Raw genomic sequence first — 14,875 nt, forward strand, 5'->3', positions numbered from 1 at the left:
AACACCGAAGGCAGCTCTGCCCTCACCCAAGATGGCGGCGCCAGCATCCTGGGCGGCTCTGCCCACACCCAAAATGGCGCCGGCAGCAGTCAGAGAGGCTCTGCCCTCACCCAAAATGGCGCCGCCAGCATCGCCTCTTCCCGCAAGCATGGCTGTCGGGATGCGGCGGGGGGCGGCATGACGGCGGGCTCGCACTGGGCCCATAGGGAGTGGGGCCGAGCCTCCCAGCACCCGGAGAGCTGAGATAACGTGTCCCGTGCCGGCAGGACAAGGGGAAAGAAGCGAGGCCGGCAGGAAGAGGAACCCTGATTCTGTGCCCCATAACCAGCACAGCGGGGCAGCTGGTAAGGAGGTGCCCAGAGCCCCCACTGTTGCGCCCAGACCCCCTACTGGTGCGCCCACAGCTCCACTGGTGCGCCCAGAGTCCTCACTGATGCGCCCAGAGACCCCCTGTTGTGCCCAGAGCCCCAACTGGTGCCCCCAGATCCCTCACTGTTGCTCTCAAGAGCCCCCATTGGTGCCCCCACAGTCCCCCCTGTTGCCCCCAGAGCCCCAGCTGTTGCCTCCAGAGCCCCCCCTGGTGCCCCCACAGTCCCCCCTGTTGCCCCCAGAGCCCCCACTGGTGCCCCCACAGTCTCCCCTGTTGCCCCCAGAGCCCCAGCTGTTGCCTCCAGAGCCCCCACTGGTGCCCCCACAGTCCCCCCTGTTGCCCCCAGAGCCCCCACTGGTGCCCCCACAGCCCCCACGGGTGCACCCCAGGCGCAGGTTCACTGTGCCATCCCCCTGTGTTTGCACAGGACTGGCAGCACGCACATGGCTTTGAAATTCCCAGGAGCCGCACAGTGCCACCAGTCAAGTGGTCCAGATTAAAATCCAGTTTCCTCCTGGCTGCTCACAGAAAACTGTGAGGTAATGGCAGAGGGAAACAGGATTTAGGATTCCTGGCCCTGTGGCTTACTCCTCACAAGGGGTTTCGTGGCTCTCTTAAAACTCTTTTCCTAGTCGAGGTCTGACACAGCCCTGGCTGTCAGTGTTGGTATCAGAGCAGTATGAGATAATCCTGCTGGGGAACCTCCGGCTGCTCTTCCACAACAGAGAGAAGGATGCCAGCTGTAATTCACTTCTCTGCTCCTCAGGTTTTGAGTAAACGGCCCATCTGGCAGCTTCTTGGAAAGAAAATCTTGGCTTTATTTCTAGAGCATACTGACCGCTTTCCAGGAGGTCTCCATCACCGTCAGAAGATTCAGGGACATTACTAGATGTGTTATTTCTGATTCCTAGGAAAAATCCTTTCTGTACTGACCTGACAAACAGTGGAACAAGTGATGACCGACTTGACATCAGTGGGTATATGCGCTTTGAAAGATCACGCCGTCCCTCAGCCTGATCAGCTGATGCAAAGCACGTAACTAACCTGTTTGTTTCATTCCAGCCAGCTGAGGTTGACAAACCGTGAAGGAAGGCGAGAGGATCCAGAAGCAGTGACAGACTATTCGCTGCTGAACTCTGTCCAAGGGGACTGCTTCCATATCGCTGTTATTTACAGGTGTGACACAGAGGTAATGTGGCATGTCTGAAGAGCCCACGCTGAGTTAAGGTCTTGCTTGTCCTCATGGGTTTTAGTTTTGGGAGTAGGACTGCTGAATACTTGACTCACACAGTCGAACTGTACTCTGAGAGGTGGGTGTTGGTCTCTTCACCCAAGTGATAGGTGATAGGATAAGAGGGAATGGTCTCAAACTGTGTCAGGGGAGGTTCATATTGGACATTAGGAAAAACTTCTTCACTGAAAGGGTCATCGGGCACTAGCACTGCTGCCCAGGGAGGTGCTTGAATCACTATCTCTAGAGGTATTTAAAAGGTGGGTAGATGAGGTGCTTGGGGACATGATTTGGTAGTAGATAGGTAAGGTTGGACTTGATGATCTCTAAGGTCTTTTCCAACCTAAAGATTCTATGAAATTGTTGGAAGACTAGAGGGAACTAATCCAAGGGAAACTTTACTTTTTTTAAAAAAAAGGTGTTTGGTTTTATCTGATCCTGATTCTCACATGGCTGCACATGTTTTTAGCCCTGCCATGGCAATACAAGGAAGGATGCTGGCACAGGCTGCTGACAGAGATGGCCATCTCTGCTGACAGAGATGCATCACAGCAGTCCATATCAATGACAGCGTAACGCTGCTGTGGTACCACACCTGCAGCTTCTCTTGCTATAATCTCTCACTTGCCCTGGGAGGAGTAGGATGGGTTGCAGTTTTGGTGTGGGTTTTTTTTTCCCAGATCAAGGACTGAAATAGACAGTTTTGTTCTCTGAAATATTTCATAGAATCATAGAATAGTTTGGGTTGGAGGGTACCTTAAAGATCATCCAATTCCAACATCTGTGCCATGGGCAGGGGCATCTCCCACTGGATCAGGTTGCTCAAAGCCTTGTCCAACCTGGCCTTGAACACCTCCAGGGATGGGGCATCCACAACTTCCCTGGGCAACCTGTGCCAGTGTCTCACCACTCTGATAGTGAAGAATTTCCTCCTTATGTCTAGTCTAAATCTTCGCCTCTCCAATTTATAGCCATTGCCCCTAGTCCTATCACAACATGCCTTTGTAAAAAGTCCCTCCCCAGCTCTCTTGTAGGTCCCCTTCAGGTACTGGTACTTTGTGTACTTAAAAAGTAGTAAAAATAATGAAAACAATATTTGAGGAAAATTTCTCCTTCTCTCTGTTCCTTTTGCACAGATCATCTGTGTTTTGGGACATTAAAAGCAATGGAGGAGAAGCTTCCCTCTGAAATGACTGTTAGGCAGAGGGTTGCGTGCTTTGTTTTGGTTTTAACCTTCCACTCTGTTTTTCCTGGAATCTTTCTGTGAATGCGCTGACCTTGCTCGTCCTTCCAAGGCAAGGCAGCTGGTCTCCTCCAGTATCACAGCCAACATCTCCACTCTGTTCGTTAGCCAGTCAGCATTCTGCAGAGGTCAGAGGTGCATCTTAGCTCTAAGTTTACTCAATACAGAAGGATCTAAGGAATCATATTCTTTAAAAGAATCCAGTCTGCGTGGGGGCGTGCACTTCCATTTTTCAGCACTGGTCCCTTCTAGGCATTTCTTTGACCATTTCTGTGGCTTTAACATTCCTTACTGACAACACCCCTGCTCTAAGCATGTGTTGCCCTCTTCATTTTATAGAAGAGGAAATAAATGTGTGCCTGCAGGGTCCCAAGCTGTTGCTTGACCACTACATGTGGTTCTTCTATCAGTCTTTACCAAAACAGCAGGATACAGATGGATGGAGAGGGGAGGGCAGAGAGCCATAATCTGCTTTTTTTATTGCATATAAGTAGACAAAACAGATGAAGGAAAAAACTTGCACAAAATCTCCTGGAGGCTCAGTAAGAGCTGGGAACTAAATTCACATTTCAAGAGAAACCACACTTTTTCCACAAAACACATAATCTGTTACGTGAGTGAGGGGGAGAAAGCATGATGTCATCTGACATTTACCCCACTCATCAGTGCTCAGTAGGTGTTTAAGTGAAGCTCCTGCCTTAAAGTCCTTCTGGCATAAGGCCTTTGCAGTAAGGGCTGGACCAACTCCTCCTCCATTTGATGTTGCTGGAAATGTGAGCTGGAGTACAACAGTGCTTTGTGCAGTCTTTACTGTTTGTGGAGAGTCTCAACTGCCTCACAAGGTGTTGTTTGTGGTGGCCTAAAGCTAGTGACTGAGGTATCAGATGGAAACTGAGGTTGTTAGGGGCTCTTCTGCATCCCTCCTTGTAGATGTGTTTCCTTGAGAGCCTCTCTTACTGAGTTAGCGCTAATCATGCTTTGGCTAATTGTTCTCTCTGTTTATCATTCAGTGAGCTCCTGCCTCACCAGGTTCTTTCATTTCACACCTCTCTTGCCCCAGCCACTTTTGTGGCTGTGCTTGGAGCTATTGGACTGGAACATTTTAGTTTCATCCTCTCCAAGAGAGCTGCATGTCCACTGTGGCCCTTGATGTGGAGCTGTGTGACACCAACCCTGTCCTGCTCTCCACCCAGCTGTGTGTTTCCGCCCTCTGTTGTGGTGGACTAGTTGAGGGAGCTCAAGAGATAACTGTTAGGATGTGGGAATGCTTCAACCACAGCTTTATAAAGTGCTGTGCACAGGGCATACACCACAGGTGTCCTAGTGTCTCCACATGAAGAAATGCCTGCCATCCCTGTGGGGTTGATGCTACCAGATTTTAAGATGTTTTTCTTTCTGCTAGTGAGAATGATGACTTTCATGAACACAACTAGGAAGGATGGGTTTAACTTTTGATATCTAGAAACATCAGTGGTAAGGGGAAGTGACCCTGAAAAACATATTTCCTTTTGATTTGCACACATTATTCATCTTAAAGTGAATAAACTGCATAGTTTTATAGTGTTGGGACCTGAATCTGTACTTCTGGGAAGCCTCTAGGTAAGCCAGATTTGTTGTTATCCTACTCAGGGCCGAGAGCAGTTGTATATGGGTTTTGCTGTTGTTCTTTCTTTACATCTTTTATTTTGCTCTTATTTTCTTAAATGAAGTACCAATATGCTCGAACATCTTCTCTCAGCTCATAAAACAGTGAAAGTATGCCAGGTTGTGTTGACCTTCACTTGAATTTTGGTGCTCCAAAAACACAGCTCAGTCATATTTGTTTCTCAGCAGTGTGACCATGGAGGGAAAAGAGACATCACCAAGTCATCATTCAGAGGAGAGCAGCGTATTGGACCTACCCTCTGTTTGTGACCTAGCAGAGTGCTTTCTGCCTCCCCACAGCTCTGAAAACAGTGAGGAGCTTTTTCATTCTGTGGATGTTTTTTCCTCTCCACCCACAGGTAACAGCTTCTGCCTCTCCACATGCCTTTCTTTAGCCAGTGCATTATCTATTTTTGTAATGTGTCATTGGCCTGAGTAATAACAGCCTGGTACTGGTGCATCTGCCTTGTTTTAAAACACAGTTTACCAGAACTACAGTCTGTTCCAGCTTGACAGATACACTGTGAACTGTGGGTCATAAGACAGGGGAAGAATGGTTCAGAGGATACTATCAGCTGCTAATGTTTTTGCAACACTTTCTTCATGCTTAGTGGGCTCTCAGAGGAAGAGGGTTACTTGAACTAACCCACAAAGCATTCCTCCAGGCATCGTTGGAAAATGCTGTCTCAAATTACCATAGTAATGTTTTTAAACTTTTTGTAATGTTCTTCTGTGCTCATCATGTCCCTTCCATTCAGGAGCTCAGGATGTGGCCTCTGTAGCCCTTGCTTTGAAGTGGTAACAGTGAACATTTGTGTGTGCTAATGACACAAATGCCAGAAGAACTGCTTGTTGTAGATAGGAATTTACGAACCCTTGGTTTGGCAGCAATTTAGAATTTATTTAAGTAAGGGTACAAAATTCATACTAACACTTGATTATCTGTTGATTAACAGAGTAATTAAAATTATTCAATATTATGTGTTATAGTCAAATTAATTAGCAACTTAATCAGATTTTAAAATAACAAGTTTCACTCTTATTTACTACACAGCATAAACTTACATACAAGCCCAGAAATATTGGAATATATCTGTATACAAAGATATATTGATACTTAAGGGTAGAAGGAGTATGAATAATCACAATTGCAGAGATACATACATATACTCAGGTATACAGATAGATAGAGAGCCTAGCCTGAAAATTTCCCTCTTGAGACTGGTGAGAATTTCTGCATATAATGCACCAGCATTCCATAATAGATGATGGACAGATCTCAAGAAGTCATCTTTACCTAGGCTTTTTAATTTGTGTGGGCAAATGATACCACACACTGCTCCTGAGCAGCGTCCCAACTCAGTGGGAGATGACTGGACCCAGCCTGCTGCAGGGCTCAAAGGGCCTTCCACATGATCACTTGCTCATAGGATTTCAAGAGAACTGACTTTCAGATATTTCAGATATTTGAATATTCATTTTACTGTTTAATATGCATTTTGGCTGCAACCCGGAAGACATAATTCCGGCAACTTTTACCGGTTACATCAAACTACCTTACCCGGGCCACGATCCAGGTATCAGGTATATTCAGCTGTCAGGGTGACTGACGGTCAGTCTCTTTCTCAGGCAGCAAGAGGCCTTTCCCAGGCACACAGGAGCCCAGGAGCACTGACGTGCTCTGGGTCACTGATGCTTAACGATAGATACTGTCTCCACCAGAGTGCCTGGTTAAGATGACTGATTATCAGTCCTCATCTTCAGGTGATAAGGAAGTCTCTTCCCCAAGCACAGCAGTTTCAGGTATTTCAGGTGGGCCAAGAAGATGCCCTGCCTTTCTGAGTGACCACCTGTATACAATGGGAATTCTCCCTATGAAGCCTGCATTAACACAAGCCTGGTTTCCACTGGATCAGTGTGTGGCCCAGAGAGGGAGGGAAGGTGTTATTCCGAGTCGGAAGTTAGGCTCAGCAGCCTCTAATTAATTGCCTGTGCAGTGTAGCACTGGGAGGGAAGAATCACACCACTGCACTGCTTCAGTTCAGCTCTTGGGAGACAGCTATTTCCTCAGTTGAAGGAGGACTGATTCCTGCAGAAGTAGAATTTTTGGTCAGCCACTAGTCCAGATCCTCAGGAGTAATGGTATATCTGAGAAGATCAAAGGGTAGCTGGCACATGCTAATTACTCACACCCTTCGCCCCACTCACTATGAATATATGGCAAGAAGTGTGAAACTGAAATGCACTGGTCCAGTGACACTTCTTGCCATATATTCATACTGGCTGAACTGAAGGAAGCGTTAATTTTTAATAATTAAGGAGAGGGGATATAAAACTTGATCAGCAAATAGTGTGTGGAGATGGTTTGTCAAGGCATCTGAGCAAGTGAAATGTCTCTGATAACATTTCTGGTTGCTTTGGAGTCTTAAGTAATTTAAAGGTAGAGTTTGGCTCCTCAGCTTCCTCTGACACTGTGTGGTTTACTTTGCTCTGGTTCCAGAAGTCGGCTTGGAATTATACATGATTTTTTTTTTCAGTGGGAATTCTACTGTTTTTCATGCTAAATAGACAAGCAGCTGGATCTAACAAACTAATCCAGCTCTGTTGGTGTTGACTACTTGCCTGTGCAGTCATTGTCATCTCTAATTGTGAGACATCCAGGACTGTAATGAAATCTGCAAACAGTAGATGCCAATCCTTGCTTTGGTTTTTCTTATGCAGACCAGGAAGTCATGTGTCTTAGGTTACAGTAGAAAATTTGCCCCATTAGGAACTTCTGCTTTAAACTGTGATCCATATCACATTCCATGATCCATATTGCATTAGAGGAATAGTGTATGTGGTTCTAGGTTTTGCTTTGGTTTTTTGTGCATAAGAGTGGTGACCACCTCTACAAGGAATGTCCTGAACAAGCCTTTTCCGCTGTTGTGGGAGAGGAGGATAAGGAAGTTCCTATAACAGTGAGACAGGCTGGAAGGCATTTGTTTACTCAGATTTCACAAGCTCTGTGTCGCAGGTATGAAGAAATTCTGTGAGCTGTGAGGCAGTTCACTTGCAATGTTTGTACGGTGGGTTAGTTGCTCAAACACCATTTAGTGTGGCTCGAGGCAACTGGACTTGATTGCTGCGATGAATGGGATGCATGGAACAGCTGCAGGACCACTCAGCAGCCCTAAGACTGGTCTGAGGCATAGTGAGGGTGACGTATGCGAAGATGAAGATAGGCAGCTCTAAGCCCAAATGATCGCATTGGGCAAGTAATTTACAGTGCGCATGTAGAATATGTAGCTAAAGCTCAGTACCAGGATGTGCCTAGAGGCCAGGTGGTTTCTCCTTGCTGTCTCCATCACCCCCGGGTGTCTGCTGGAGTTCCAGGTGTGCTGAGGAGGGCAGATTAGGCCCACAAACCCTCTCTTTCATCACTGGTTTTAGAGACCCCCTATAACTAAAATGACTTTGCATTAACTGTGGGATGTACACTGTGAAATAGTTTCTTACCCTGTGCTCCTGGTGGTGAAATAACCAAGTACCCTATTGGAGCCAGTTCATACTCTGAAGATCTCAGATCCATTCTCATAACAGTGTCACACCAATATACATAGTCCCTTAAACTCCCTTTGAGGCAACTTCAGCCTTCTAATCTATTGAGTGTGGCAGAAAAGGCGAGAAGATAGTTTTTAAAACAGTTTGCCTGTGTCATATAGTCTTGGATGAGCAAGTTCTGTCAAAGGGATCTTGGGAAAGGAAGCTCCTTATTTGTTGTCTCTTGAAACATTGTAAACTGCTGCTGTGACACAAGAGAATTGAGGAGATCCGGGATGGCCTGTAGCTTGCAGCCCATGGTATGACCAGATTGTGTCCTTGGTCTTGGTCAGAATGGATGATGAAAACATTTCTAGTTTGATGAGAAGATTCATCAGGGGTGAGGATCTTCCTTAGTGATTCAAAGGCATTTTCAGAAGGCTGTTAGGTCAGTGGGAATGTGACAGCTTCCTTAGGTAAAAAGCAGACAGACAGGGCAGGCTATGTTTTCTGGCATTTATCACATAACTGGACTGAAGATGACTGAAATATCATGCCATGCTTGCCTCAGAAGTCGGAAATGGGTATGGAGGTATTCTTCATGCCTGAGTCACTTGTAATAGGTCTTAGTAGTCTAAAGAGGTTCTATCACTAGTCATAGCAGAAGATAGTACCCAGTAGCCATGAAAACAAGGCCTTATGAACGTAGGCATCCTTAGGCAAGAAAACAGTAGTCCTGTGGGAATACTACTAAATGTCTAAGTTTTGTATAAATGAGTGGTTTTACGGTTTGTGTCAGAATGAGAGTTCTGCTCTTGCAACAAATGTGCATACTTTTAGCTTATACTCCTAGAGAGTTCATAGAATCATAGAATAACCAGGTTGGAAGAGACCTACCAGATCATTGAGTCCAACCATTCCTATCAAACACTAAACCATGCCCCTTAGCACCTCGCTCACCCATGCCTTAAAAACCTCCAGGGAAGGTGACTCAACCACCTACCTGGGCAGCCTGTGCCAGTGCCCAATGACCCTTTCTGTGAAAAATTTTTTCCTGATGTCAAGCCTAAATCGCCCCTGGTGGAGCTTGAGGCCATTTCCTCTTGTCCTGTCCCCTGTCACTTGGGAGAAGAGGCCAGCACCCTCCTCTCTACAACCTCCTTTCAGGTAGTTATAGAGAGCAATGAGGTCTCCCCTCAGCCTCCTCTTCTCCAGGCTAAACAACCCCAGCACTCTCAGCCATTCCTTGTAAGACCTGTTCTCCAGCCCCTTCACCAGCTTTGTTGCTCTTCTCTGGACTCGCTCCAGAGCCTCAACATCCTTCTTGTGGTGAGGGGCCCAGAACTGAACACAGTATTCGAGGAGCGGTCTCACCAGTGCTGAGTACAGAGGGCGAATAACCTTCCTGGACCTGCTGGTCACGCCGTTTCTAATGCAAGCCAAGATGCCATTGGCCTTCTTGACCACCTGGGCACCCTGCTGGCTCCTGTTCAGTCGCTGTCAACCAACACCCCCAGGTCCCTCTCCTCCAGGCAGCTTTCTAGACAGACTTCTCCTAGTCTGTAGCACTGCATAGGGTTATTGTGCCCCAAGTGCAGGACCCAGCACTTAGCCTTGTTAAACCTCATGCCATTGGACTCAGCCCAGCGGTCCAGCCTGTTCAGATCCCTTTGCAGAGCCTCCCTACCCTCCAGCAGATCAACACTTCCACCCAGCTTAGTGCTGTCTGCAGACTTGCTAAGGGTGCACTCAATGCCTTCATCCAGGTCATTGATAAAGACATTGAACAGGGCTGGACCCAGCACTGAGCCCTGGGGAACCCCACTTGTCACTGGCCTCCAGCTGGAGTTAACTCCATTTCCCACCACTCTCTGGGCCCGGCCATCCAACCAGTTTTTCACCCAGGAGAGTGTGCGCCTGTCCAGGCCAGAGGCTGACAGTTTCTCAAGCAGAATGCTGTGAGAAACTCTGTCAAAGGCTTTACTGAAGTCCAGGAAGATACATCCACAGCCTTTCCCTCATCCAGCAGCCGAGTCACTTGGTCATAGAAGGCGATCAGGTTAGTTTGGCAAGACCTGCCTTTTGTGAACCCATGTTGACTGGGCCTGATCACCCAGTTCTCTTGCATGTGCTTCATGATAGCACTCAAGATCACCTGCTCCATGACTTTCCCTGACACTGAGGTCAGACTGACAGGCCTGTAGTTTCCTGGGTCCTCCCTGTGACCCTTCTTGTAGATGGGCACAACATCAGCCAGCCTCCAGTCCAGTGGGACTTCCCCAGTCTTCCAGGACGGTTGGAAGATGATGGAAAGGGGTTTGGCCATCACATCCACCAGCTCCTTCAATACCCTTGGATGAATCCCATCCGGCCCCATAGACTTGTGGGTGTCTAGTTGGGCTAGCAAGGCTCTGACCACCTCCTCTTGGATCATGGCAGCCTCATTATGCTCCTCTAGCTCCTGGGTTTGTACGCAGACGGAACGACCCTCCTTACAACTAAAGACTGAGGCAAAGAAGGCATTAAGTACCTCAGCCTTTTCCTCATCCCCTGTCACTGTTGTTCCTTCTGCGTCCAATAGGGACTGTATGGTCTCCCTAGTCCTCCTTTTATTATTTATATATTTATAGAAAGTTTTGTTATCTTTCACAGACTTTGCCAGTCTGATTTCTAGTTAAGCCTTAGCCCTTCTGATTTTTTCTCTACACAATCTCACTTCCCTCCTGCAGTCCACCCAAGAGGCCTGTCCCCTCTTCCAGAGCCCATAAACGTTTCTCTTCTTCTTGATATCACTCAAGATCTCTCTGTTCAACCAAGCTGGCTTTCTCCCCTGCCGGCTTTTTTTCTGGAACATGGGAATGGCTTTCTCCTGAGCTGCTAGGATTTCCTTTTTGAAGAGCTCCCAGCCCTCATGGGCTCCCTTGCCCTTAAGGACTGTCTCCCATGAGACTTTGCCAACCAGCCTTCTGAAGAGTTCAAAGTCTGCCCTCTGGAAATTTAGTGCTACTGTCCTACTAACCACCCTCTTTGCTTCACCTAGAACAGAAAACACTATCATCTCATGATCACTTAGTCCTAGGTGTCCACCTACTGCCACATCCCCCACAAGGCCTTCTCTGTTCACAAACAGCAGGTCCAGGAGGGCACCCTCCCTTGTTGGTTCATTCACCAGCTGTGCAAGGAAGTTGTCTTCCACGCACTCCAGGAACCTCCTAGGCTGCTTCCTTTCTGCTCTATTGTACTTCCAGCAGATATCAGGAAGATTGAAGTCTCCCACAAGAACGAGAGGCATTGATCTAGAGATTAACCCCAGCTGTTTATAGAAGAGCTCATCAGCTGCTTCTCCTTGGCTGGGTGGTCTGTAACAGATTCCCATCACAAAATCTACCTTCTTGTGGGCTCCTCTGATTTTAACCCACAGGCACTCAATCTCCTCATCACCACAATCCATCTCAATGCAGTCCAAGTCCTGCCTTACAAAGAGGGCTACCTTGCCTCCTCTCCTACCCTTCCTATCTCGCCTGAAGAGTTTGTACCCCACCATAGCTGCACTCCAGTTATATGAGTCGTCCCACCACATTTCTGTGATGGCAACGACATCATAGGCTCCTTGCCCTACGACAGCTTCTAGCTCTTCCTTCTTATTCCCCATGCTGCGTGCATTGATGTAAATGCACTTCAGCTGAGTTGTCGAGGCTTCAGCCCTCTTAGAGGGAACAGAGTTCATTCCCAATTGCCTGGTAACTGGAGTAGCTAGCTCCAGAGTGCCTGTATCTCCCTTAGCACCCCCAGGTGTGTTCTCCCCCACTTTTTGTATGGTGATGTACTGGTGGTCCTCACCAGCACAGCCTCTCCCAATCACCATTGCCCCACATCCAGGCTCGTTCCTGTCTAGCCTGGTCTCAAAGTGTTTCTTCACTCTTCAAGTGTTTAAGCAGTGATAGGCTGAGAAAATTAAATTGGTTCCAAGAACTTTTCAGCGCGCTTCCTTTTTTTCTTACCACATAGTGGAAGAGGATAATAAAAAAAATCATTGTTTTTTGCCTGTATCACTCAATAGCACAAGGCTGCAGCAACACTTAACTTGCTCCTCCAGATGCAGGGAAGTTGCCAGCAAAAGTTCTTACTTGGCAGTGCTTAGGGGAGTGTGTATATTAGCCTTAAATTATTACCATAGAATCATAGAATAGTTTGAGTCAGAAGCGACCTTAAAGATTGTCCAGTTCCAGCTGTCTGCCATGGGCAGGGTTGCTTATCCAACCTGACCTTGAACACCTCCAGGGATGGGACGTCCACAGCTTCTCTGGGCAACCTGTGCTGGTGCCTCACCACTCTCACAGGAAAACATTTCTTCCTAATATCTCATCTAAATTTCCACTCTTTCAGCTTAAAATTGTTACTCCTCGTCCTGTCACTACACTTCCTTATAAAGAGCCCCTCCCCATCTTTCCTGTAGGCCCACTTTAAGTATTGGAAGGCTGCTAGAAGGTCTCCAAAGAGCCTTCTCTTCTCTGGGCTGAACAAGCCCAACTCTCTCAGCCTGTCCTTCTATGGGAGGTGCTCCTGCCCTCTGGTCATCTTTGTGGCCCTCCTCTGGACTGGCTCTAACAGATCCATGTCCCTCCTGTGCTGAGGACTCTAGAACTGCACACAGTACTCCAGGTGAGATCTCGTGAGAGCAGAGTAGAGGGGCAGAATCCCCTCCCTCGACCTGCTGTCCACAATCCTTCTGATGCAGCCCAGGATACCGTTGGCTTTCTGGGCTGCAAACGCATATTGCCTGCTCATGTTGAGCTCCTCATCCACCAGCAACCCCAAGTCCTCTTCAGGACTGCTCTCAATCTATTGAGATTGTTCAGATTACTATTTGAAAGGCAGCAAATGAAGGTTGTTTACAATTAAATAAGTCACTGGCAATGTTACTCTTTCTTGTAGAGTGCTGAACCAGAGCATACCAAGGGGCAGTGGAAACGTAGTCTTTGCCTGGAAAATTTGCAGCCTAAAAAAGGGTTGGAGAATTGACAGATGTGGTGCGGACAGAGTCCTGGGCTCTGCCCATGCTGTGTGGTTTGACAGAGCAGGGTTTGCCAGCTCAGCCTGCGGTGATGCTACCAAGCTTGGAGGCAGCATTTGAGAGCTCAGCGGTGGCACTGTGCATGGCAGACTGCCTGTCCCAAGCATGGGCACAGCTCAGCCCGGCTGCCTGGGTGGCCGTTCACAGGGGCTAGTCATCTTGGGGCACAGGTCTCGCTGTTTGTCCTGTAGCTTCTCTCCTAATCACCTTTTCTTTGTAATGAAAAGTAGTTTAAAAACTTTGTCCTTAGGAATATGGATGGGTAGATAGGGTCACCTAGTGGAAGGGGAAGATACACAAAAAATGTAGTGTCACAGGAAGAGCAAAACTGGAGGGGGGGATGATGCTGGAGAGAGGAGGTGGAGCAGGAAGACAGAGTGTGATTGGAGAGGCCTGTGTGTATCTAAAAGTTGGCTAGCTTTTTAAAAATAAATAAATAAAAGCCATTCTGGGGAGATAGAGGTGTTCAGCCTTTATCTGCCTCTCCTAAAGAGCTACTTCTGTTCCTGCAGTTTGCTTCAGGTTTAAGCCCAGGCCTACCTTTGGTTATTTTCGAAGAACTGCCCTGACCTTTCTGTGCAGTGAGTCTTGGGCTATCTCTGACCACGCTTGTTAATCCTGATCCATCCTTAGCACTGATACTAAGGTGGCCGAATGAGGCACGAGCTCAGGGAGCTGGTCCAGCTTGCTGGACAGCCACGTGAATAGCCGTGTGGGTGAGATGAGGACAGCTGTTCCTTCTGGCAGCATAACAGGCACAGGCCAAGATAGCGCGTGCTGCAATGTGTCTCGTCTTTCATATGGGATTACAGTGTTTCCAGAATGGTTGCTTCTGGAAAAAAGTAGTATCAAGAGTATTAATTGTTTTTCTGATGCAGGGAGCCAGGCTGTAGGTTCCTTTTGATCGATTGTGGGTTTTGTAGGCTTTCTTCAAAAACAGTCTATTTGGAAGAATCTGTGAGAGCTTGAGGGAAATGGAGCAGAACCATTTCACCAGAGACTCACTGGCTCCAGGCAAATGGTAAGTCTGGGCCGTGACACTGCTGCTCAAATCAAGACGATACCTGATCACAAGATTATCCCAGTTTAAAAGTAAAAGCTATCATGATTTTTGGACTGTTCCCATTGCCTTCTGGATTTTCAATCAACCAAGCATGTGTGCTAAACAAAGCAGATGTACCCAGCCTGTTGACACAGCTCTGGGTTCTATAGGCAATTGGAATTTCTCTGAAAAAATTGCTACACTTACCCAGAGCATTTACATGCTTAGGTTTGCAGTGAGTTGTTACATCTTTTATTAGCAACTGAGGAGTCACGTTAATATTGCTGCATGTGTTCTGACTTGTCCTTAAATGCTCTCTCCTGTTTACCATGTCCACTTGCCTGTCAAGAGTTGCTTAATCTCTTTTGCAGAAGTGGGTAGTGTTTACTGAAGAAGTCTGGCACGGTTTGTGGATTTTGTGTATGGGAGTTGTGCACAAGTGCTGACGTAGAAGCGGAAAATGAAAGGAGCAGGCTGTACTTGTCGTGTCAGCAGCAGCCTTTCAGGGCTGGCACTTGATGGGTGCTTGAAGGTTCAGTTCAGCCGAGAATTTACTGTATTCATTCATTACTTGGTAGAAATTATAGCTTGGGTGTCTCAGCTACGACTGTTGCCAACAGTAGCAGAATTTCCAGAATGGCTTTTTGTCTGGCCATACTGAAGACAATGCAAAGGCTAAAGATCTATATTTATATATTCTCATTTAAGTGGTCTCTGCTAACTTTGTGAATCCAAAACATGTGTGATAT

General features: G+C 47.2%; 1 protein-coding gene across 7 annotated transcripts in view; it reads left to right on the forward strand.

Moving 5' to 3' along the window:
- Positions 1-269: 269 nt before the first annotated feature.
- Positions 270-14,875, forward strand: part of SHLD1 (shieldin complex subunit 1) — a 51,712-nt gene continuing 37,106 nt past the window's right edge. The window contains exons 1-4 of one of the 7 annotated variants that reach the window (XM_069852950.1): positions 270-344; positions 1,137-1,343; positions 1,433-1,559; positions 4,675-4,847. In XM_069852950.1, coding sequence (XP_069709051.1) covers positions 4,685-4,847 — 163 coding nt within the window. In that variant the 5' untranslated portion in view covers positions 270-344; positions 1,137-1,343; positions 1,433-1,559; positions 4,675-4,684. Of the gene's footprint in view, positions 345-888; positions 1,344-1,432; positions 1,560-1,597; positions 1,681-4,674; positions 4,848-14,875 lie in introns of those variants that run through there. The other 6 variants (XM_069852951.1, XM_069852952.1, XM_069852949.1 and 3 more) reach the window with 6 other exon arrangements.

Source organism: Phaenicophaeus curvirostris, chromosome 2 (genome assembly GCF_032191515.1).
Source record: "Phaenicophaeus curvirostris isolate KB17595 chromosome 2, BPBGC_Pcur_1.0, whole genome shotgun sequence".
Taxonomy (NCBI): Eukaryota; Metazoa; Chordata; class Aves; order Cuculiformes; family Cuculidae; genus Phaenicophaeus; species Phaenicophaeus curvirostris.